The following is a 24,809-nucleotide window of genomic DNA, read 5'->3' on the forward strand; positions in this document are numbered from 1 at the left end:
TTAAGCCAATTTGCAGATGCATGGTGTCATCCGAGCGAGGCTAAATCAACTGTTCCGCAGGGCTTAAACGTCGCGGGGTGCGAAGGGAGTGATGGATCCCGGCCCGCTGCAGCCCAGGGACGGGAACCCCCCGGACCTCCCCAAGCAAACCGCCCCAAAACGCTGCTTTGGGGCAAAACCAAGGCAAATCGGCGGCGGCGGCAGCGGGGCCGGCGAGGGTCTGCCTGGGCATCCGTGCGTCACCTGCCTCCGCGCTCGTGTGCCCGCTGCCTTGGGGGTTGATTGTTCGCAGTACGGAAAACGAAGCCGGATCTCATCCGCCGTCCCATGGAGGCTCGTTCGCCGGAGGCTCATTCGCCCGCGGGACGAAGTGACGAGCCGCCGGCTCCTTCCGCCAGCGCGTCCGGGCCCTGCTGAAGGAAACCGAAGGAGGGCGAGATAAGATAACGCTGATGGAAAGAGTCGGATAACCGGCTGCTGCGGGGCAATTGGAATAATCCCGCGGGCACGTTGCGACGGGCCGTGCGACCCCCCCCCTCGCCTTAGCGCCTGAGCGCTAAGACCATCGGCAAATCTTCTGCAGAATGTTTGAAACTCGGCTCCTGCCCGGGAGCGAGGAAGCCAGCCGCCTGCTTTCCGGCTAAAACCCTCCATTGGTTTCCAGTGAGGAGGAAGATTTGCAAACCTTCAAACGCGTTCAGAAATCCTGCGAAAAAAATCCATCGGCAGATGGGCGAATCCTGCTCTGGGTTTGCAGATCAGACCGATGAATCCCAAAGAAGAGGGTTTTCCCTTTGCACATCTTCCTGACGTGGCCTACAGAAGGGATTTAGCTCCCACCCGGGGGCTTCGGAGCCGATGCAGCTGGGTCGGCTTTCCCAAGACTGCCGAGCCCCTGCGCTGGCTCGTGGTGCTGCACCACCTCCTGCTTGTCCCGAAAAGCGGGAACGGGAGCAAGGTTCCGGACAAAACCTGGCTCCCCTGCGGGAAGGGAGGCTGCTGCTCGGGGCCCGGCCGTGGGGTGCGGGCGCCTCCGCGGGCTGCGCTGGCGCGGCGCGTTGAACCCGACACCGGCGGGGGGTTTGCCAGCTATTGAGAGCCGAACTGTGCCGGCCATTGAGCGCCGGGAAAACCAGCGCCGGGAAGGGCTCCCGCGGGGCGCCGGCGGCGCCGGGCTCTGCCGGCCGCGCGCAGCCCTGCCCGCCCGCGCCTCCTGCGTTTCGCTCGCCGTGGAAGAGCTGCCGGGGATGCACGCTCGCCGGGGTCCGGCTTGGAAGGCAGGAGAGGGGAAGGCGGAAGGGCTCGCGGGGCGGCTCGCGCGAAGGGGGCGCGCGCGCGGGTGCTCAGCACCTCTGCGGTGTCGCATGTGCGAGTGCGAGGCTGGCGGCTCTGCAGAGCAGGATGGGCGAGTCGTCCGCTGCCCGGAGCAGGACAGGGCCGCGCGCTGCCGGCGCCGGCGGGCTCAAGGGGGTGAAACTGCAGGAGCTGCTCTGCAACGGCAGCAGTCGGCCAGCACCAGCACCCAGGGAGCTGAGGGCCGACGGGGCAGAAAGTCCCCGTGAGGGACACGGGGCTTTCTGAGAAGGGGCTTGGTTCTTCACCAAACCGCAGGGGTTTGGCACAGCACTGGGTCCAGGGAGTGCAGCGTGCACTGGATCCTGCACAGCGTGCGCTGGATATTGCACGCGATGCCCTGGATCCTGCACACTGTGCCCTGGATCCTGCACAGTGTGCACTAGATATTGTACACGATGCACTGGATCCTGCACAGTGTGCACTAGATATTGCACATGATGCACTGGATATTGTACGCAATGCACTGGATATTGCACACCGTGCACTGCGTCATGCACACCATGCACTGGATATTGCATGTGATGCACTGGATATTGCACACGGTGCTCTGGATATTGCACACGTTGCCCTGCGTCCCGCACTCCCTGCACTGGGTCTCCCAGGCAGATCACCTGGCTCCGGTTTGGACATTAGACTCCATCCTGTCCTTCTGTGTTTTAAAGAACTATTCTTCCTCTGTCTAACTGATAAGAAATGCTAATGATGTGATGAAATTGGATAGTTCAGTTGCCTTCTCCTCCTAATGGAACTCTTGTGTTCGTTAATTTGCTGTTTTTAATGGCCTGATTGTTCTCCTGTGCTCGGGGAACCACGTGAGCACTTCAGTGTATTTTGCAGCGGTCAGATGTGAGGTGGTGCTTGAAGGCAACTGAACCTTGTTGCTCAATAATTGCAGAGCAATTTGGAGACACGACTCAAATGTATAATTTATCGGCGCTTCATTCATCCTGGTCCCGAGCAGCCGCAGAGCCGTTCCCGCCGCTCGGAGGAGCCCCGTCGGCACTGGGGGCCACCCCGCCTGCGCCCCGGCTCTGCGCGGGGAGGAAGATAAACCTGGAAGATGAATGAGGATTTGTCCCGCCCCGCAGCCCCGAGGCCCGGGGCGACGCTCGCTCGCTTTCTGCTTCGCTGCCTTGTTTGCGCCGCCGCAAAGGGAGTCGCGCCGGGCGCGGAGCGGTGCTGAATCCCGATTCCCACCTCCAGGACGCGGATTTCGGCTGTCTGGTGCGAGCGTGGCTGGCCGGGGCGGTGGAGGTAGGCGAGGAGCGAGCGGGTGCCACGGGTGGCCCTGGGGCTGGCGCGGCCTCGACCGCCGGAGCAGCCGGGACACTCGGCTGCTCAGCAGGAGGCAAAGGCAAAGGAGCCAAATCCTGCCGTGCAAATCCCTGAGCCTGGGTGCTGGGACCGGCTTCGTCCCATCCGCCGGGATCGCTGGGCACAGCCAGAGCAGGGGAACAAATCATCCTCGGGATGATGCTCGTCCCAGCACAGCAGTAGCAGCCGCGGCTTCCAACCCGGAGCGGTTTTAGCAAGAGCGTTCGTGCGCGGTCGCGCCGAACCGCCGCCGAAAGCAGCCGCTCCCGAAGCCGAGCCGCACAGCGTCGCCCGTCGCGCTGAAACGCCTCGTCCGCGTCCCCGCCGGCGTCGCTGTTTTGGCTGGGGAAGGATGTCCTCGGGACGCCGCGGAGCCGGGCGCCGCTTCCCGCGCTCGCTCTTTGCGAGCGGCGGCCAGCGCGGGAACGATAAGCCGAGCGCGTCGTCTCCGCCGGGCAATTAGCAGAAGTATTAATGGCGTATATGCAAATGCGCCGTAATTGACCCGCGACTCAGCAGTTCGCGCTGGAGAAGGATGAGCTCCAGATGGCTTAATGATAGCAATCGGAGCCCCGTGTTTGGGTGCCGGAGCCCGGCGGAGCCGTGCCGAGGCGGGGAGGGGGCCGGGGGCTCCGCCGGCGCTCAGAGCCCCTAAAGCGTCGCGGCGAGACGTGTCGCAGTGCAAAGCGGCGGCTCGCGCGCCGGCGCGGGGAGGGAAGCGCCGGGGCTCCCCGGAGCGGCCGGTTCCCGCAGGCGCTCGCCCACCGGTGCACCCGGCCGGCTGCCTCGCGCGGAGCCGCCCAGCGCCCGCCCGGCGGAGCGGAGGTGCTGCCGTAACCCCCCCGGGAACCTGAATTAAAATATTGATGTATAATTCGTGCCATATGTTCCGCCGATATTTTTTATTTAATCAACTGAACAGATGGCGGAAACGTAGAGGCCGTTAAACTAATGGCACTTTGTCTTGCCATTTATTTTTGTCTCCTTCCCTAAAATAAGAGGTGCAAGTGACAGGCGGCGCGCCCCGGCTGCCACGAGCGTCCCCTTCCCCACGGATGCGCTGCGTCTCCCGGGCCGGAGCCTCGCTTTTCGGAAGGGAAACGGGGTAAAAACAAGCGTCTTCGAGCAGCGCGGGGCGAGGCGGCAGCCCAGCCGCCCGCGCTCGGGGCCCGGCAGCGTTCGCCCCGCGCGCCGGCCCCCGGCTCTGTTTGCAGACACGCGCGGCGGCAGCGATTCGCAGTTGGAGCGACAGCTCTGCGAGGTGCTAAAAGCGGCTCGGCGCTGGGCTGCTCCCGCGGCGGCGGCAGCGGGAACGGCAGCGCGGACGGGGCCCGGTGCCTCCCCGCAGCTGGGGGCAGGACGCGCGCCCGAGCGGCAGAGCTGCAGCCGGCTCCGGAGAGAAAGAAGGAGCAAAACGGGCGGCGCTTCCCGCGTCCGGCCCGGTGGCGGGGGGAGGCGGGAGGAAGCAGCCGCCGGCGTTGCTGCCAGCCGCTCCGGTGGGCACGCGGCGGCGCGGTGCAGTCACGCGGCGGCGGCGATCAGCAGAGGTTTGCTCGGCAGAGGATGCCGCGCCGTGTCCCGCGCGAGGCCGGCCTCGAAACACCGTCCGGGGCTCGGCCAGGGGTTGCCCACGGTTTGGGTAGGGAAACGAGATCTGCAGCGACAGGGAGCAAACGGCGGCCCCGGCACGTGGCCTTGGTGAGGCCAAGCCGCACGGAGAGAATCCCCTCTCCAAGGGAAAAGCAGCCCTCAGCTTCCCGGCACCATCGGGCTGCGCTGCCCCTGCCCGGGGAGGGAGAGGATGGGATGGACAAAGGATGGAGGGAGAGGATGGGAGGGACGACGGATGGGAGGGACGCAGGATGGAGGGATGCAGGATGGAGGGATGAAAGATGAAGGAAGAGGATGGGAGGGATGAAGGATGGAGGGAGCAGATGGGAGGGATGAAAGATGGAGGGACGAAGGATGGAGAGATGAAGGATGGAGGGAGAGGACAGCGGGACCCTCCCAGCGCGTGGGGCCGGCGCAGCCCGGGTCTCTCCGGCGGACTGCTCCGTGTGGAGTCTCTGCTGGCTCGTAGCGTTCAGCTCGCCGGGCTGCTCTTCTCCTAGCGGAGGCCCTCGGGGTGCCGCGCTCCTCTGCCTGCCTCTAGTCGTACGTCTGTGTCCGTGAGGCCTCTGGTCTCCGATAAAGTCCCTTTAAAGTCACTTTTAATGTCTTTAAAGGCGCCTTCTCCCTCCGCGGGGCGAGGCGCGTGGTTTTGCATCGGGCTCTTCGTAGCCTGCCGGCGGTTTCGGCCTCGCGCCTCCCGTTTCCGCAGGGGGATCGTTTCCCGGGTCTCCCGCGGCCGCTCGCTCTCGCCCACCGCGAGGCTTTGCAGGGGGTCTGTCCCCCCGCAGCCCCATCCGAGGGTCCCGCGGGCCGTCACCGGTGCCGCGGCGACAGCTCTCCGGTGGGCCGGGCTTTCTGGAAGCGGAGGGTGCCCCGCTCTGCCGGGAGCGGGTGCTGGAGCCTCTGGAGCTGCCGAGTGCTTTCCTCACCGGTCCCTTTCTCTCTGCCTTGCAGGTGGACGTCTCCCGCCCCGGCACTGCGGCGAAGGGCGGTCGCTGAGCCGAGCCTCCCCGTGAGCGTTTTCCGGACCGGCGGCGCTTCCGGAGCCTCTCCGCCTGGACGGGACGCTGTGCCACCGGAGAGGGGCTCGCGGGAGGCCGAAGGGCTTTTGAATCACCCTTGAGCTCTCGATTCCCTTAACATGATCCCTCCGGCAGCAGCGTCTCCGGGGCACGCCATAGGGGCTCTGCCGGGAGAAGGATAAGCTGGAGCAACCGCGATACTGCCGGAGAAAGACCTCTGCGTCCCGGCACCCCGGCTGCCGCTGCCTCCTCCGGCTCTCCGGGACTTGAGAACGAGCAGCGATATCTTTATAAGGCTTCGCTCCACGGCTCCTTCCTGACCTCCGGATCCTGGCAGGCGACCGGGAGCGACCGGGCGGGCGCAGCCCCGTTTTCCCACCCGCCCGGGGGTGAGAGAGAGCGGCTCCCGCGCGGGGCGGGATGAGGGCGGCATGGCCAAGCTCCTGCTGAAGCTGCAGCGGTATTTCCGTCGGAAGCCCGTGCGCTTCTGCACGCTGCTGGCGCTCTACCTGGCGGCGGGCAGCCTGCTCTTCCTGCACGCCGGCTTCGCGGGGGAGCCGGCGCCCGGCCGCGCGCCCGGCCCCGGCACCGCCGATTCGCCCGAGCTGCCCTACCTGGGGCTGCTGCCGCCGGCGCGCGGCTTCCCGGCGGCCGCCGACGGGGGCCGGCGCTACGGGCCCTGGTTCAAAAGCGCTTCCAAGGAGGCGGCGGAGCGGAGCAAGGCGGGAGCCTCCGGCGGCGCACGGAGCCGGACGCCCCGGGGCCGCGCCGCCCGCGAGAAGGAGGAGGACAGAGGTGAGGCGCCGCCACCGCGGGAGCTGCTCCCTCCCTCCATCCCTCCCTCCCTCCATCCCTCCATCCCTCCATCCCTCCCTGCACGCTCATTTTCCGCTTGCGTTTTTTCCAATTCCGCTTAGGCGTTTTCGGGCTCCCGGTGGCGCCGCGCTCGGACGCGGACTTTCTGCGGCCGCAGCACGGCACGGGGGTTTGGGCCCCGGCCGCCGAGCAGCTCCGTCCCCGGGGCCAAATGCAGACCTGCTTCCGTGTCACGTCCCCGGCCTCGGGGCTGCGCGCGCCTGCCCACGGCCCCTTTGGAGCAAACCCCTAGCGATAGCGCCAGGCTGTTTCCCACGTGCTGCCGCAGCCGGCGAAAGCCTTCGTACCCCCCACGAAAGCCTTCGTGCCCCTCTGGCGGGACCTTTCCAGGTTCCTAACTCTGGTTTGCGATATGCAGGTGTGCAGGCAGGCAAGGGCTGCCGACGCCGGCCAGGCAAGGGAGCGCGGGCAGCCGCGGCCGCCGCAGGGGCCGGGCGCAATCGACCGTCCCCGGGCGGCTGCCGCCTCCGGTGCACGGTGTACTGTCGCGTCAGAGCGTTATTAATGAACGAGGATAAGCGAACGTGGTGCTTCGCATTGATTTTTGGAAATGTCGTCCGTTCATCCGGAAGGCAACTGCATGCAGGCAAAGCTACTTGCTCACCGAGGTGCTTGAAGTTTGCATGTCTGCAAGAGCTGCCTGCAGGGGCTCGCGCGCCGCAGCCCGGCTTCTTCCCGAGGGCAGCCCGGAGCCCGGCAAAGCGCCGGGGACCTGCAGCCACGCGGGACGCCCTGGCGCAGGGCGCTCAGCCCCTGGCATGGGCTCGCTCCGCAGGGACGAGATTTTTGCAAAACGGGGACTTGCAGGGCGCCCGCAGGATTAGTCGCCCGGCGAGCGCACGGCGACGGCAAGCGTTGGCGTGGGACGGGGGATCGCGGGGGTGGACGCGCGGGGGTTCGTCCTCGCGCCGGGCGGCCAGACCCCGCACGCCGCTCCCCCCTGCGCCCCGCTGCCGCGGCCCCCCCCCCCCGGCGCAGGGCTAACGCGCGTCTTCGGCGGAGAGCGAAAGCTCTGGGTTTGCCGTCACTAATGCAGCGGGCTGGGGAGAAGGAGCAGCACAGCGGACTGCTACAGCGCAGTGCACCTGTGACAGCAGCCTAATGGATTGCCATGGTATTTAGGGAAATAGCTGCAGAATTATCCATTATAGGAAATGCGGAACGAAATCAGGAAGAGGAGCGGGAGCTGCGGGAGAGGCGTGCAGAAGCAGCCAGGCTCTTCCCTGCCTTCGCGGCGCTGCTTCCCCTCTCTTGAACCTGAAGGAGGCTTCGGTGGCTGTTGCAAATAGGAGATTTCTCACGGAGCTGATCCTGCTGATCCGCGGGGAGCCCCGGTGCGGGAGCCCCCGGCAGGAGCTGCGCCGGAGTGGGGCTGCTGGGAGGCTCCGCCTGGGAATTCCCTTGCGCCCGGGAACGGCAGCCCACCCTCCGCTCGGCAGCCCTGCACATTCGTCTGCCAGGCGAGTAACGGGGAAGCATTGAATCATGCACCGAAATACCCGTGAGCAGAAGCGCTCTGCCCAGGAGCTGGGCATGGGATGCTCCCCCAGGAGCCGGGCATGGGATGCTCCGAGAGAAGAAGAAACCCCCAATCCCAGCAGCAGCAAATGCAACAGCCCCGGCAAACCACCACTGCCACAGCCTTCGGCACGCTGGTGCTGCAGACTGCAGCCCCGAAATGCAGACTTGCCTGGCACTGCTGGCTCCCACACCCCGGCCCGCTTTCACACCGCCTGGCATGCGGAGCCGGCTGGGATGCAGGGAGAAAAAAACTGCTCATGGTTTTTAAGGGACTTTTTCCCATCCGCTAAAATGAGGGCGCGGAGAGGCTGCCCCCATCAGCGAGTCGCCTCCGTCCCCTCCGCTCGCTCCCCGTCGTGTCCTCGCACCCGGGCAGGGGGAAACCCCTTTCCGAAATGCGTGCAGCCTCGGGAAGCAAACCCGCCGGTCCACTCGGTCCCCGCAAGGATCCGGCTTAGTAACCCGGGGAGGAAACCTCGCGTGCGGCGAGGCCGCGGCGTTCATAAGCCGGCGCAGGCGCAGCCCGTCACGGCGGCGCGCGGCACAGCGTCCCAGCAGTGGCGAACGCGGGCGCGAAGGTGCCCAGCGAGGAGCCCAGGCAGCCCCGGACCGGCAGTGGTGGAGACACTTCGAGCGTTAGGAAACGCGAAGCGTCATCCCGGCGGCTCAGCGCTGCCGCAGGAGGCCGCCGCTCCAGCTGCCTTTCCTGGGGACACGTGCAGGCACCGAACGGCTCCGGCGAGGGCTGCGACGGCTCTGAGGCTCCTCCGGAGGCAAGACTTTATATTAAGCTTTGCATTAAGCTGTTAATTAATTTTTTGCAATGCTAACACCCCTGGTTATCAGCCTGGAGTTGCTTCTCCATCAGAAGAGAAAGACATTGGGGGAATTTAATGGGTATTTGCTGCGAGGGGTCCGTGACTCAGTTCACACCCCCATTTCCAGCATGGTCCCAACGTCCCCTTGGCCCAGGGAGACCGGTGCGTTGGACCAGGGCTGAATTTGTCTGCTCGGGTTATTTATTTATCAGCGTCTCGTCCTGATTGCTGGGCATGTTCCTCCAGCACGTCTCCCTGGTCGCTCCTCGTTCGCTTACTGTCCTTGCATCTCCCTAATTCTTCCAGTTGCCTTCCTAATAAGCTGCAGTGCACATATGTCAAGAGCGCCGGGTGGAAGGTAGCGCGCATCAGTCACCGGCGCTGTGAAAATTACTGGAGTAATGCCGCGCTGGTTAGATCTGTCACGAGCAAAATGAGCCGACCTTCGGCAACCTGCTCAGTGCTGTGGAAATGCCGAGAGCAATTGGGAGCAATGAGTTACGACTGTTTGGTGGTTAATGCTAGCAGGCACATTCCTCAATCCTCCTCCTCTTCCAAAAGTCTTTGGGCTTGGGAAGCAGGTTTGCAGTGCCGGGAAGCTGCAGTGGGCACAGCTAGAGGGCTGTTTGGTGCGGTGGGCACAGCTGGATGGGTATTTGGTGCCGTGGGCACAGCTGGAGGGCAGTTTGGAGCTGTGGGCACAGCGGGACGGGTATTTGGAGCTGCGAAACCCCCTCCACAGGGCTCGGTGGGGCTCCACTGCTCCAGTGGCCCCGAAGGGGCATGAGACTCTCGTGTCCCCATTGCAGGACTTGGCAGCAGCAGGGCTTTAGTTCGAAGCGTGACTACGTGAAGGACCCACGCCAGCGGGGTGGCACGAGGTCTCCAGGCTGCCTCCTGGGGAGGGTCACCCCCCGCCAGCGTCCTGCAGAGGGTTCCCCAAAAGCGGAGCCGCTAACCCCCCCCCCCCCCCCCCCCCCCCCGCAGCTAACTCAGCACGCGCCGGAGCCGTTCGGTGGCTGCACGCGGCCGCCACGACGCGCCTCACCCTGCCTTTTCCCTCTCCGGACGTGTGAATATCCACCGAAACGTTCCTTCTCCCCCTCCTGGGCGTTCTCCCCACCGGCATTTGCAGGACTGACAGGTGCCTTTTATTGTGAGACGTTGCATCAAGGTTCAATACGGAGCCGTCCCAAGAAATGGATTTTTCCCCCTCTGTGAGCGTTGGCACCATCAGCGCGCCCAGCGGCGCGGGAGAGGGAGCAGGGCGCGTGCCCGGCCCTAGCGAGGGCATCTAACGAGGAGCCGTAACGGGGCCCGCGCTCCCGCCCATGGCCCGGGGGCAGCCAGCCGGTGCGTCCGCACTGCAGATACGGAGATCGCTGCTCGGCTTCGCAGCGTTGCAACAGGCTGCGTCCGTCAAATCAGTGGTTTCGTCCTAATCGTCCGTTCAGCTCTGTTGCCTCTCTGCCAGCGTCTTCATCCGCTCTCGGCCCAGGCATCAGCCCTCGCCCCGCCGGGCATCGACGCCGGCGAGGACCTGCCGGGGTCAGGGCAGGGGCCGGCCTGGGGAGAGGAGCTGCGTTGCTCCGTCCTCGGCTCCCCCGCGCTCACCGTGGGCAGAGTTAAGGGGATCGCTTGTTCTACTGCTTCTCACGCCCCTTAGCTGCTCTCTTTTTGGGGCTACTTTGCTTGGTTTTGGTGATGGAAGAGGATGGGGGGGGTGTCAGAGCCTCCGCTCTTGCCAGGTGTGAGCTAATCCATGTCGAAAAAGTGGGGGGAAAAAATAAAAAAGGACACAAATGTGGCCAGAGGCCGTGGGCTGGGGGAGGGCGGCGCGAGCGGCTGCTTCTCACCCCCCCTCTCCGCCCTCTCCCCAGCGAAGTACATCGGCTGCTACGTGGACAACACGCGCCGGCGGACGCTCCGCGGCGTCTCCTTCTTCGACTACAAGAAGATGACGGTCTTCCGTTGCCAGGACAACTGCGCCGAACGGTGGGTAGGGTGCTGGACCACGGCTCCCGCGCCGCCGGCGCTCCCGGCCGGCCCGCGCCGCCCCTCTGCTCCGCTTCGGGCCCGTGCAATTCTGCGCTTTGCTTTTTTCCCCCCCCCTCGATTCTTCTCCTGGTTTTTTCCTCCCGGGATGGGGAGAAGCCGGTTTTCGGCAAGGCGACCTGCATCCCGACCCGGCCGGGGTTGCGGTTGCCCCTCGCGCCCCCGTGCGCTGGCAGATGCTTTCCGGGGAGATCTGGGCGCAGGCTGCATCGCGGGGTCCCCCCCCAAAACACCCCTCCCCCCCGAGCTTCCCAGCTGCAGCAGCCGCGAGCGCCCGGAGCGGGGTGGAGGGGGGGGGGTGTCCGTCCCCGCAGGGCGTTTGCTGCCGAGGGTCGCGCCTGCGCTCCCCGTTATTTTGGGGGGGGGGGGCGCCACGGGCACGAGCCCCGGCGCCGTCGGGACGGGCGGCGTTTGCAAAGGGGTTTGCCGCGTCGGAGCGGCGCCCGTCCGTCCCGCGGCCGCAGCCGGGGCGGTCGCCGCTCGCCCCCACGTCCCTCTCTTTCTCCCCCCCCCCCAACCAGGGGCTACCTGTACGCGGGGCTGGAGTTCGGCGCCGAGTGCTACTGCGGCCACAAGATCGAGGCGGCCAACGCGAGCGAGGCCGAGTGCGGCATGGCGTGCAAGGGCGAGCGGAGCAACACGTGCGGCGGCGTCAACCGCCTCTCCGTCTACCGCCTGGAGCTGGCCCAGGAGTCGGCCCGCAGGTGTAAGCGCCGGCAAACCGCAGCCAGCCCCGGTCTGGGGCTGGGGGGGGGGGGGCTGGGGGGGCCGCGGGGACGGGTGAGACGGATGAGTCCCCGCGCGGCTCGCGGTGGCTTTCGGCACCGGTTTTGGCACCGATCTGGCACCTCTCGCCCGCAGACGGCAGCGCCATATTCCGGGGGTGCTTCCGCCGGCCGGACAACGTCTCCATCGCCCTGCCCGCCAGCCAGACCATGCTCAACATGTCCGTGGACAAGTGCGTCGACTTCTGCACCGAAAAGGTACCCGGGGGGGTCGGGGACGCGCCGGCACCAGGCGAAAGAGCCAGCCGGGCTGGGGCGCAGAGCGGAGTGGCTCCGCCAGTGCCCGGGGAGCTGCCACGGCCAAGTGCCCCACTCGCTTTGTTAATCAGCGAAAAAAAGGCCACACTAGATAAATTCGAATCCAATTTAGTGCGATAATTATATGCATCCGAACTGCACCTGATCAAATTTGCAGCCGTGGAGTCCTGGGAGGCCCCGTGACCCCCCCCGTGCCCAGGTGCCCCCAGCTTCAACCGTGCTGGGTGCTTGTTTTCTTGCAGCCGAGCAGTTTTCTTTTTCTTGCAACCGAGCAGTTTTTCGCTTGCTTGCAACCAAGCGGCTTTTTCCGGCCGGACGCCGGCAGGGCACCGGCGGGCCGGGGAAGCGCTGCCCCGGGCAGGGCCCTTCGCTGCCTGCCGTCGCGCTCCAGCCCGGCGTGAAGGAGATGTCCTTCTCCTCCCCTGCCGTAAGCGCTTTGCCCGGGATAATCGGCAGCCCCGTTGGAAGGGACGGGGGAGGGGGGCAGGGAACAGCTTGTTCCCTTTCTGCCGAGGGACTGCAGACACCCGCAGCCCCATTTTTACCGTGTTGCCAAAGGCACATCACGCATGGCCGGTCCCTGCTAGGGACCTGCGCCGCGTTCCTGGCCCCCCACGGCTGCGCGAGCCGCCAGGCACGTTATCCGCGGGGCTGGGGCGGGGGTCCGGCCGGCGCAGCGGTGCAGCCGGGACCCCATGCCGACGCCTGCCCCGGCGCCCTCGCCGCAGGAGTTCCCGCTGTCGGCGCTGGCCGGGACCTCGTGCCGCTGCGGCTTCCCCACGAGGCTCTTCACCCTGCACGAGCGCGAGGACGAGCAGCTCTGCGCCCAGCGGTGCCCCGGCGAGGAGTACGAGAGCTGCGGCACCGCCGACTACTTCCTCGTCTACCAGACCCAGGTGCAAGGTGAGGGCGGCGCGGTGCGGCGCGGCTCGGCACGGTGCGGCACGGCACGGCGCAGCCGGCAATCGCCTGCCTGCACCCCCGTGGGAGGACATGGACCCCCCCCCCGCTCGGACCCCGTCTTCCCAAGCATCCCGCACCCCTTCCCAGGGGCACCGGCCCCATGCCACCCTGGAGAAAGTGACAGGCGGCTTGAAATACCTATTCGGCTGCCATTAAAAATTGCCATTTATTTTAACTTCCCAGGAAATAAATCCTCCCCTGAACAAACAAACAGCTTTAATTACCGCTTAAAGCGGGCGCAAGGAATAACCGTCTGCCATCTGCCTCCCGCGGGCTCCTTCCCCTCGCACTCTCGTCTCTCCTCGTCTCCGTCGCTAACCGGCGCGCTGGGGGACGGCGGGGGGCCGCGGGCCGGCGTTTCCCCCCCCCCCCCCCCCGCCCCGACACCCCGCTTCTCCTTGCAGACAACCGCTGCATGGACCGCCGCTTCCTGCCGGCCCGCTCCCGGCACTTCACCGCGCTGGCCAGCTTCCCCGGCGCCGGCAACACCTGGGCCCGGCACCTCATCGAGCTCGCCACCGGCTTCTACACCGGCAGCTACTACTTCGACGGCTCCCTCTACAACAAAGGTGCGCCGCGGCTCCGCGGCCGCCCCGTCCCATCCCGCTCCCGTCCCGGCCCAGCCCATCCCGCTCCCGCTCCCACGCCTGCACCCGTGGCAAGCTCTGCAAGGAGCGTTTTGGGGCAGAACTGGCGTTTCTCGCGTGCGCTGGTCCTTTTGAACCCACCGCGGGGGGGTCGAAGCTTCCCGGAGCGGCTCCAGCCCTCTCAAACAAGGGAATTCCTGCATATTTTTTTTTTCCACCCAGGAAAAGACTGGGTTTTGACCAGATTTGGGTTCAGGCAGGGAAAAAAATCCATCTTTTGGCGTTGCCTACAAAACCCTCGGACGCCGTGGCCCCGGCCGGGGCTGGTGGCTCCTGCCTGGGCGCTTGTGCCTTGCTCCCCACCGCCCGCCCGCCGGGGGCTCGCGGGGTCCCCAGCTCGCCCCGGCGATTCACATTTAATTAGTGCTTTAAGAGAAATTTGTGCAGTGAATAGGCATCGTCCGGGAAAATCCGTGAAGGAATAGGTCACCAAAAGCCACCCAGCAGCAAAAGCCCCATTGCACCCGTCAGGCCCCACCGGCAAAGCACCGGTTTTTTGGGGGACGGATGCCCCCACGCTGGGCCCAAATAGCTGCTCAGGGCCGGCCCCGCGCAGAGGCCGCCGGCTGGGCTTCAGGTCCTGCCACCGTACGGATAAAATTCCCGACTGGGTCCGGGCATCGGGGCAATGCTAATATTCGCGTTAATGAGCGTTAGCGGTTGGAAAAAGCGCCGATGAGCCCATGGGTGTGGGGAGAAGGGAGCTGATCTCATCTGCAGCATTAGCCACGTGCGATCACTTGATTCGCGTCGTATCATTTAGATCAGCTTCTGGTCCGGGAAATGTCCAAAAAAGGAGATAATCCGAAAGCAAATTATCCGCTTCCTCCACCCCCGTCGCCTCGCGTCTCCGCAGACCGGTTTCCCGCAGATCGAGGGCTGAGCACAGACTCGGATCAGTTTGCCCGCGGCCGGGCGCGAGCTGCGCTAATCCTACCGCAGCCTCGGCCCTTCCAGAGAGCCCCGGAGTCTCCTCCGGGCAGGAATAGATCCGCTTCCTAAAGGCAGTGAATCCCCCTGCCTCGTGCTGCAAGAGGCCAATCTCTCCATTGCAGAGGAGGTTTTTTCCAAGCAAATGTTGCTGCTCGGGGCACGCACGGCAGCCGAGCGGAATAATGTTGTTCGGAGGGGGATCGGCACAGTCGGCTCACGGCTGCCGGCTGCCTCGGAGCGCGCGCTCCTCGGGCCGAGCTGCTTGCTGGGTATCCATCTGCTGCGCTGCCATGACATGGGAATTACGTGCCGAGTAAATATTCCGCAGAGGGAGGACGCTTTTGCTCCCGCCGTCCTTAGGGCCTTCTAGGCAGAACGTCGTACGAACGCCGCCGCCGCAGCTAGGCTGGATGGGGAACGGCCGCGGCCCCCGAGGCTGCCGGCTTTCCGGGGAAAAGCAGCCACCACCTCAATGAAACAGCGAGGAAAAATTAAAAAAAATAAAGCCTGGGGCAGGGATGAGGCTTTTTCAGGCCAAAGGCAGCTTCCCCGGCAGCTCCTCCTGATAACACCCGCTGTTGCAATGGAGGGGAGGAAAAAACCCACCAATTATCCCATTTTATAGCCATTCCCGATAGTTTAATTTGCAGATCTTGGAGGTTTCCCTTGCTTTTTCCTTCTCTCGGGCGACTCGGAGGTGCAATCCTCTTTTCCAGCGCAGCCACCCGGAGCTGGGCCAGCAGCGCAGGCTGCAGGTTGGCGAATGGGGATTCGGACCCGGAGTATTCCCTAAAGCCCCGCTCGCCGTGGGAATGGAGGCAACATTTTTCCTCTCCCTCCCCTCCCCTCCTTCTTTTTTTAATTTTTGTTTGAGATTTACCCAATTCAGCCTCGTAAATGCGGAGCCGCTTCCAGCTGCTCCGGCAGCTCCCCAGCCGCATCCGGGGGCACCGCCGGGACCCCGCTGCGGGTTCCCTGCGGAGGGGAGGGCAGCCCTGGCGCCGCCGGAGCCGTGCTGCTCATCCGGCTGAGGACCCGATCCGTGGGGTTTCGGGCTCACCGGAGCAGGCCGGGATGTATCCAGGCAACCGGCAGCTTAGCCGTGGCACTGCGGAAAGCCGATTGCCCATCGCTAATTGATGTAGTGCATCTCCGTACACCTTAGCTCCCGCCCGGGCTCGACTCCGCCGCGGGCGCGGAGACCCGGCACCGTGTCCTGGTGCTGGGGGAGCCACTGCTCCGGAGGTGCCCCGCGGGCCTAGCGTTTTCCCATGGATTAGGGTTGCTGCGTGCCCAGAGAGCGGCGAGCCGGCGCTTCCCGCTGGGGAGCTGCTGCTCGGCTGCCAGGTGGGATTTTTTTCCCTTCCTGGTTTATTGGGAGAGTTTAAACACCATGGCCGGGGAGACGAGCGCTTTAAAAACAGGTTCTCGCCCCTCCAGTTCACGCATAGCTCCGGCAGGTTGGTTAGTGCTGCAGGCGGCCTGCGAGGGTTGTGCGGTGCCCGGGCGTTTTGCATCGGAGGCCCTCGAGGAACACCGGGATGCGAGGGATCGGACTGTCTGGGAGCCGGGCAGAGCTGCGAAACCAGCCGGGCCGAGGCCGCGTGTGTCGCGGCTCCGCGGGAAACACCGGCGGCTCCGGCTGACTCCGTGCCCGTAGTGCCTCCAGCCGTCCCCAGCAATTCCCACGCGCTGGGCAGCCCCGTAGCGCGTGAATTTTGCAAGAGCGCTGGAGTCGGAACTCAGGCAAAGCGATTATTTCCATCTGGAAGAGGGATGCAAATACTATTTCAAGCACCAGCTGCTTCCCTCCAACCGTGTTTTGCAACCTGATGTCACCCCTGGTCATTTCCTTCCTTTTTTTTTTTTCCCGGTGCCGACGGTGCCGGTGTCCCGGCAGGCTTCAAGGGCGAGCGGGACCACTGGCGAAGCGGCAGGACGATCTGCATCAAAACGCACGAGAGCGGCCAGAAGGAGATCGAGTCCTTCGACGCCGCCATCCTGCTCATCCGCAACCCCTACAAGGCGCTGATGGCTGAGTTCAACCGCAAGTACGGCGGCCACATCGGCTTCGCCTCGCACGCCCACTGGAAGGGCAAAGGTAGGCGGCCGCCCCGGCGCCCGCGGCACCGCCGCCCCCGGATCCACCGCCCGCTCCGGGCCGGGAGCAGCAGGATCCCGCGCGGGGCGGCGTTTCTATCCGATACCTCCCCCGTAATGCGGGTGTCCGGGCCCGGGGCTGCGGGAAACTCTGTGCAAAGGCCGTAAAATCCCTGCTGGGGAGCTGCCGCCGGCCCAGCCCTTCCCCGCGGGAGCAGCTCGGAGCAGCTCGCTCTCGCGCGCAGCCGGCTGCTCCGAGGGGAACACCTTTCCCGCGCACAGGTGCCCTGCGGAGGCTTGTTAATTATAGCAATTTGCAAATTGCTGTTGTGGAATTGGCTTCTTTGGAAAGAGTTAAAATATTTAGCTTCATCGAACATCTGCTACCCTTAATTCAGAGTTTGTTTAAGGGGAGCTTTTGCCGGCGGTGCTGCTGTGCGCCTGCGGTTCGTCATCGCCGCGATGCTCGCGCGCTCTCCGAGCCCGGCTCCTGCTGCCGCCGCGGTCCCGGCACCGCATCCGAATTGCGTCCCCCTTTTCTGTACAGGTCCTCCCTGCCAGCCTGCACGGCGCCACGAGGATATTGCAGGCAGCCGCTCTCACTTTCTCCCAGTTTTTTTTCCCCAGATTTACAGCTATTCAGTGACACCCGTGTAGCAAGCGGAGCTGATGCCCCTGGGACGCCGGAGCAGCCGTCGTCCCTGGGGAGGGTGTTTGGCTGGGAACGTGCCGCCGGCATCCCGGGGGACACGCATGCTGCCGGCGGCGGGCTGCGCACCGCTCCCGCCGGTCCCAGCACGCTCTGGCTTGGACGCGCATCGAAACACATCCCCGCGCCTCCCCAGGGGAGACGCGTCTTAGCCGCGTAATTAGCTTTCGGGGTAATCGTCAGGTTAATTAACCGTCGGAACAACTTGCCCAGAGAGAGGGAGCTTTTCCGGCGCTTGAGGGTTTTGAACGGGGCTTGGGTGTTTGCCGAGGGCCGCGGTTCACCGCGGGCGAGGGGTGAGGAAACGCGGGGTTTGGCCGCCGGGCACCGCGTGTCCCTGCTCGCCGCGGCCCCGCGCGTGGCCACAGCTGCAGGACGAGGAATTCTGGGTTTTTCCTTCTGTTTGCAGCTGTGCTTTCGGGAAGCCGAGGCTGAAGGCTCTGTAAAATCAGTATTTTGTTCCGTGACATTAACTTTATGATATCCCTGGAGTGGTTCCAAAGCAAAGTTTTATGTGATATGATTACACAAGGTGAATTGTCCTGTATCTGTTTAATGAAACAGATACTGTGTTTAATGATTCTTTGGGGAATTAAATACATTTAAGCTATTAATCAGGCATTGGTTTCTCAAGGAGGACAAGAGGAAGAAGCAGATACCCGGAGCTTTTATGCGTCATAAGATACACGTATATTCCACTTCCAAGAGAGTCATTGCATATTATTGATGTTTCATTATCCTTTTTATCACCTGATTTTTATGTGAGGATCAATTAGCTAGAAACCTCGGGGATAATTGAAAGATTTTAGTAGGGAGCTCAAGTAGTCGCCCTAGGAATCTGCTGGCAAACGCGTCTCGCTCGGGGGTTTATTAATCTCCCAGCCAAGAGCTGTGTTGACAGTGTGTGACGTGCAACGGCAGTGTGCAAGGTGCAAAGACAGTGTGCAACGTGCAATGGCAGTGTGCACGGTACCGTGAGAGTGTGCAACATGCAATGGCAGTGTGCAATGAGATTGTGCAACGTGCAGTGGCAACATGCCTTAAGAAACCTGGGAAAAAATGAGCACGGTTAGATGGCACGTGTGCCTCTGCGGCCACGCTCAGCGCGAAACGCCCCATCTTTGGAAAGGTGCTGCGGGGGCGAGATCCAGCAGCCCCGGGGCGACTCGGGGGGGTGGTGTGCTGGGGGGGGGAAACGGGGGACGGCTGCTAACGGGGCGCCGTGCCTCTTTCAGAGTGGCCGGAGTTCGTGCGGACCTACGCGCCGTGGTGGGCCACGCACACCCTCGACTGGCTGCGCTTCGGCAGGAACGTGCTGGTGGTGCACTTCGAGGACCTCAAGCGGGACCTCTTCGCGCAGCTGAAGCGCATGGTCGGCCTGCTGGGCATCGCCGTCTTCGAGGACCGGCTGCTCTGCGTCGAGGGCCAGAAGGACGGCAACTTCAAGCGCTCGGGCCTGCGGAAGCTGGAGTACGACCCCTACACGCCCGAGATGCGCCAGATGATCGGCGGCTACATCAAGACGGTGGACGCGGCTCTGAAGCTGCGCAACCTCTCCGGCGTCCCGGACGACTACTACCCGAGGTGATGGGGACCGGCTCGGTGCGCCCGGCCCCCGCTCCCCTGCGCCCGGGGGTGCCTTGCTTTCCATTCCCCATCTGCTGCTAGTAGCTGTGAGCGATTCCCCGCATGAGAAACGAAGGCAGGCGCTGGCTCGGCAGAGGCGTCCGCGGATGCGGCTGCTGGGCCTGATGCAGCCCCCCCCGGTGCCGGCGCAGCGCGGCGGTTCGGTGCCGGCGGCGCTCACCTGCGAGGGACCGGCCCCGAGCCTGCTCCTTGCCCATCCCTCGACGGCTCACTCCAGTCTCCGGCTGGAGCTGATCCTGCCTCCTAGGCTGGCTGCAGGTCGGAGCGGCGGCTGCGGGTCCTGCTGGAGGCCGAGCTCCGGCCGCGGGATCACGCAGCCCCGGGCACCATTTGGCCCTTCCTTCGCCGAGCGCGATGCAAAACCTTGCAGCTGAGACAGCAGTTGCACGGCTGCTCCCGGCCCCTCGGAGCACGCGCGCTCCCAGGAGAGCGGCGGGGGCAAATCTGCGGGGCTCGTCCCCGATGCCCCCCCGGCATCCCTCTCCCTGCTCCGCCGGGAGCTCCAGGAGCAGAGCCCCTCCTGGTGTTGCGGGCACCTTGCCGGTGCAGGACCCTCGCCCGGCCGCTGCAGCCTCCCTGCGCGCCTGCACCCGCCGCCGCCTCCACACGAGCGAACGAGCGGCCGCCGGGAGGACCCAAACCAAAGGATCTCCGCGTGCAGCGGGAAAAGGCATCTCGCGAAGCCTGCAGCGCTGCATGCGGTTCCCCGGCTCGTCCCCGGCCCCGCGCCGCGCCATCCGCCCGGCCCCGCCACGGCTTCGCTGCCAGCCCCTTCCCACCTTCCCTCCGGTCTGCAAGTCCCCCTTGGGTGTAGGTGCAAAAGCCATATATTGCCGCAGCCTTTTCTATAGCTACGTATCCGAGGATTGGCTTTGAACTCTCGAGCTTGGTAGAAAGACACGCACAGCGCTGAATCTCTAGAGATCTACCCGTCTGTCTACATTCGAGGAGAGAGAGAGAGAGAGAGAGAGAGAGAGAGACGACAACTCCACCGAGAAAAGGAGCATTTAAATAAAATATATTTTTCTAACGCGCGTGAGGAAACGACATCGCCTGGCGGGACGCGGCGGCGGCGGTGCTGGGGCTCCCTCCGCCGCCGGTTTCTCTGCGCCCGAAGATGCTGGGGGCTGGCGGGAGCCCCGGGGCGGCGCCGGATCTATTTTGTACGGAGTAGCTACAACGTTTTTAACTCTTCCTTTGACAAATCCTCCGAGGTTTTCTAGGAGCCCAGGCGACCCCCCCCCTTTCCCACTGGGGGAAAAAACCACCCGATCTCGCTCGCTGCGGTGTGCGCGGTGCCGGGGCTGCCTACCTCTGTCACGACAAACCCTCAGGTCGAGCCGGCTATTAAACGCGAGTTTTGTTGCTCTTCGGCCTCGCCGTGTGTTTGTGGAGCGGTTTTGGGGGGGGGGGGGGGGGGGGACCCGCGGCTCCGCAGCCCTGAGCTCAGGTTTGCTGCCGAAAACCCGATTTGGGGGGGGATTCTGCGTCGGGGGCGCTTGGTGCCCCCCGGGGGGGGGGGGGGGCCGCGGGAGGCGTAACGCAAGGCGCGTGGCGACTGCAGAAAACCCCTTCGGCGGAGGGAGACGGCGTTTCCCCAGCAAATCGTGGCTGCTTTGCACCCTGCCGCTCTGTCCGCCCGGGCCGGGAGCATTAACTGTGTTAATATTATTCCTGCGGCCAAACCACTGCGAATGGCAAGACTTAAAACGCCACCGAAGCGGCTCCTTCGTGGGAGTCTTGCTACCTTTGCAACGTCCTCCCAGAAGAGTTCACGCGGTTGCATCGTGCAAGCTGATGGATTTGCCAGGCGCTTTATTTCCGTTGCCTCTTGCCATGCTTGCTGCTCTATAAAAATAGGCTCGGCGGAATTTATGCCTGTTCTCTCCGCCAATCGCCCTCTTATCTGGAGGTTTTGAACTACTTTTTCGCTCGCGTTGCGATGGTGGCAATAAGGCCGGATGGCTGGGTGTGATTTGCTCCGGCAGGTCTCAGCCGGGGAAGGGACCGGCGCTGTGACGGCACCAAGAGCGTCGCCGTACCTCCGCTTCGCCCTCCGTTCCCCGGGGCTTTACGGATCGTTGGAGCTTAATTCACTTATTCCACCGCAGTCGCCTTTTGCAACGACGTTGAGCGATTTGCAGTTGTCATCCCTGCCGGCACCCGGGTGCGGAGCGATTGGCTCCACGCGCATCCCCCTCCCTGCTCCCGCGGATCCCTGCCTTCGAGGCGTTCCCGGGAAAAGCGGCACCGGCGGTTTCCCCCTCCGCTGCCAGCAGCCTTCCCCGGCGCCCCTGGCCCGGCCCCTTATGCCGCTCCCAAAACCACACGGCCTGGCACTTTTTTGCTCTGCGGGCCTGGTATTCAGTAATAGCGTTTATATTGCCGTCAGGAGGAGAAGCGTCCTTCCTGCCCCCTTTGCACGTGCAAAACTCCCGGCATTTCGCGCCCGCGCCGCTCGGCCGGGTCTTCCCGATCATCAGCCTGCGCCGCCGGAGAGCACCGAGATCCGCAGGCAGGGTGAGAAACGCTCCCCGTTTCCCAGCCGCTTTTCAGAAGGGGCAAATTTTCCACCTGCCCCGGCACCGTCCTCCCTCCCGAGAAACGGCCCCTTCGCCTTCCGCTGCGGCTCCCCGAGGGCCTCGTCCCGAGCCCCGATCCCGGCAGCCTGCAAACGGGGAAAAGCCGCGGCGGTGCCGACCCTGCCGAGCAAAAGGGCCCCTCTTTTTCCCAAATCGAACCGTGCACCCGGCTCGTTACCCCAGGTAATTAAGGGGGGGGTCTCATCTCAGCAGCGTGATACAGGCGCCCGTGGCAGCACTTTTCCAAAAGCCATAAAACGGATGGGAGAGGAGCGCTATAAATCCGAGCAGCAGTAATATTCATCCCATACAGAAGAAACATGTTTGTTTATCGTTTTTACTATTTTCCGTAGAATTTACAGTTGACAATCTGCCTGAATGCGGCGCGGATAATTTAAACATGGCTCCAACCAGCCTGGCTTCGAGGGAAGAGAAATGATGATAAAATATTTATTCTTTTTTTTCTTAAATCCAATTCCAAATAAAGGGCGTGATTTATCGGAGGAGCAAAGCGCAGCTTTATTTAAGGGCTGTGACAGCTAATTGAAAAAGAACAGTCATTAAGGACCGTAATGCGTTCCACAGACATGATTTTTGTGTATTCTGGAGTAATTTCCCAAACACTTGTGTGAGATGAAACCCAACCCAAAAGTTCCCAGCCCCGGCAAATGGCTTGTAATTACCGGGAAAGCAACAGCAGCAGGTTCCGGCTGCGGGGTGGGGAAACGGGGCGAATTAACGGGGATTTGGCGCACCGAGGTGACCACAGGATGGGACCGTGGCCACGGCGGGCTGCTGGCGCCCTGCAGGGCCAGGTCAGCCGAGGGCCTGGTGGTGCTGAGCCGGCGCTGGCGGGGTCGGGAGAGCCGGGGTGGCCAGGGCTGGGGAATGGGGTCCCAGGGCTGGAGATGGTGGCCCTGGGGACAGGATCCCAGCTCCCAGAACTGCTGCTCTTCCCTCCCAGGCAGCGCTGCACTGCCCCAAAACCTAGACCCCCAGACAGCCTTAGCTAAGCTAAGCGCTTACTTGCACGGGTCAGGGGAGCGGCGCTGAATCCCACATGCCCCGGCCATTTCGGTGCTAAGTCCCGGTGCATCCCGGCCTCATGCTGCCGATGGCGCTGGACACCAGGCCAGCCGGGCTGCAGAGCGGGCGCGGCGGCCAGCAGCACCCCAGGGCGGCCGGCTGGGATGGAGACCTTCCCCGGCATTTGTTCTGGGCACCGCGCGGAGGTTTCCTGCCGGCTCCTTAACCTGCCCCGTGCGACTCATTCGAAAGGGCAGAAACGACTCGCAGGTGAGGCCACCTGGCAGCTGCAGAGCGGGTCCATCAGTCGCTGCAGCGCACGGGCGCCGGGCACATCCAGGGTCAGCGGGACCCTCTGGAGACTCCCGACTTGGAATATTGGCCCCTGGGTCGCTGAAGCCCGGCTCAGCCAGCGCCACAGGACGAGCTTCCCCTGTGTCACTGAAGCCACCTATTTTTGCAGGCCAAAAATCCCTGATGCTGTTAAAAGCCAGGTGAGCCCAGCCAGACACTGGGGGGGGGGGGGTTCAAGCATGGAAAAGCATTTCCCTGGAAAAGGCCTGCGTTTGAGGCAATGTTTAGCTGCATTTCTTTGCTGCTCTGCCAAAAAGCAAAAACCTGGATTAAAAAGCACCTACACACAGAGTAGCTCCGCCGCTGAAGTCTCCTCCTTAATATTTCTGCCTGCTCCTCTTTTGTATGCATGCATTTTTAATGCTATTTATTTGATCTGTTTACTGCCGATCAGCGCAGGTAAGGCGTGAGCGGAAATCCCCGATGCTCCCTGGGGATGCTCACGGGACGGGCGGGAGCCTGCGGAGGCCAGAGGCAGAACTCCGGTTTTCCTTCTCTTCCTCCAGCTGGTCCGAAACGGGGCCGGGAGGGGGTAGATCTGCGTGGTGGGAGAGGGGCACCGCGGCCACGGCTCATCTCCGGGCTCGCGACGGGGCGTTTCTGCAGCCTTCGGAGAAGGGCGGCTCCTGCCCCGAAATCACAGCTTCCCTGGCAGCTGCTGCACCTAAAACCCCCCGATTTCCATCGCACCAAAACGCCGGGATGGAGCAGAGCTCCTCACGTGCAGGTTTGCAGCACTGCCCCGACAGGACTCGCTGCAGGGAGCAGAAAAATGAGTTATTCCAGGTTAACCCAGAGGCGAGAGCATGGCAGGATGCTCTGCAGCCCCGTCTTGCCCCGTCCCCTCCGCACGGATCCGGGTCTCCCGGGATCTCACGGCGGTGGTGAGCGCACGGGGCGGCCCAGCCGGGAGCGCTCCCCATCGCTCTGCGGATCGCAGCCTGTTAGGAGCGGCCGCAAATGCAAGAGCGGAGGAAATCGGCAACTTGCTCCCCGCCAGCCTTCCTTGCAGTTATCGTCCTGTTAAAATAAAGACAAAGGGAAGCAGGAGCGAAGCGGTGCTGGCGGCCCGGCCGGCCGGCATGGCTCCTGGCGCCGCGCTCCGAACCCCGAAAGCACAGGAGCGCGCGGGCGGCAGCACCGTGCGGGAGCGATGCCGTCGGGCAGGACACCGCCGGAGCGGAGCGAGATGCAAATTGCTCCCGAGCAGATACCGATCTCGGTGCTGTCATTAATAATTCTTTTTTCAAATAAGCGTAACAGAGCGTTCGCCAGATCTTATCTGACAGCGAACACGCCGGGATGACAGCGATACAGAGGAAGACGCCGGCAGCCGCTCAACGCGGAGATTAGCGAATTAGGCGGAGGGAGAGCGCGGCCCCGGCGGTCGCTGCGTGAAACCCGCCGCCTGCTTCGCCCCGCTGCCGGCGCGGGCGAGCGCTGCCGCCGGCCTGGCCACGGTGGGAGACAGCCCCGGATCCCAGCACGGGGCGATGCCGCAGCCCCAGCGCTCCCAAGTCAGCAAGATTCATATCGCCTGAAAAAAGGGGCAAAAAGGTGCGGTTTAACCGATTCACTCCGCGTAACTGTTTGGGTGCACGCGGATGTCGGTGGCTCCGAGGCATCTCCCTCCCGAGAGGTTCGAGTCTCACTCGCGCTTCGAAGGCCGACTCCTGAAAACAGCTTTTGCCCCCAGACCTCCCGGCTGGCAAACGAAGCTGCCCCAAAACAGCCAAAAACCCAGGCAAAAGGGTCCGCGGGGAGCAAAGGCAGCCCGAGCGGAGGGGCGGCGTGGGGAGAGCGAGGGGCCGAGAGGAGACCCAATGCCGAAACCGGGAGATGGGGAAGCTCCCATGGACAGCAGCGCTGGCAGATCCAGAGCAGCAGGTTATCCCGGTCGGAGCAAGCGGGTTCACGCACTCAGGCATCCATGAGCTTTTCTCCTTGTTCAGGAACGGGATCCCAGCTCTGCTCAAGGTGGGGATAACACTGAGACAACTGGACAGAAGTACAACCCGAAGCGTGATGATGCGGTGCAACGTGGCTTTGCTGCATGATAACGCAGGACGGCGCCGGCCCCCACCGTGTTTTTGGCTCTTGCCCACGGTCCCGTGCCGGGAGCTCAAGGCAGCACCAGACGGCCGAGTCCTCCCTTCTCCACTTGTATTTTTGGGATCATGAATTCATGCTGGAGCATCGGGAAGCAACTGCTTAATGAAGAGCCCTGGGAAG

The 24,809-nt window shown here is 63.9% G+C and overlaps 1 protein-coding gene across 1 annotated transcript; it reads left to right on the forward strand.

The window, feature by feature from the left end:
• Positions 1–5,669: 5,669 nt before the first annotated feature.
• WSCD2 (WSC domain containing 2) lies at positions 5,670–18,747 on the forward strand. Its single transcript, XM_067306910.1, has 8 exons — positions 5,670–6,098; positions 10,399–10,513; positions 11,095–11,279; positions 11,435–11,556; positions 12,345–12,519; positions 12,984–13,148; positions 16,060–16,260; positions 18,204–18,747. The coding sequence occupies exons 1-8, from the start codon at positions 5,735–5,737 to the stop codon at positions 18,554–18,556; spliced, it is 1,680 nt and encodes a 559-aa protein (XP_067163011.1). The 5' UTR covers positions 5,670–5,734; the 3' UTR covers positions 18,557–18,747.
• Positions 18,748–24,809: the final 6,062 nt, after the last annotated feature.

The sequence above is a fragment of the Apteryx mantelli genome, chromosome 17 (genome assembly GCF_036417845.1).
Source record: "Apteryx mantelli isolate bAptMan1 chromosome 17, bAptMan1.hap1, whole genome shotgun sequence".
Classification (NCBI taxonomy): Eukaryota; Metazoa; Chordata; class Aves; order Apterygiformes; family Apterygidae; genus Apteryx; species Apteryx mantelli.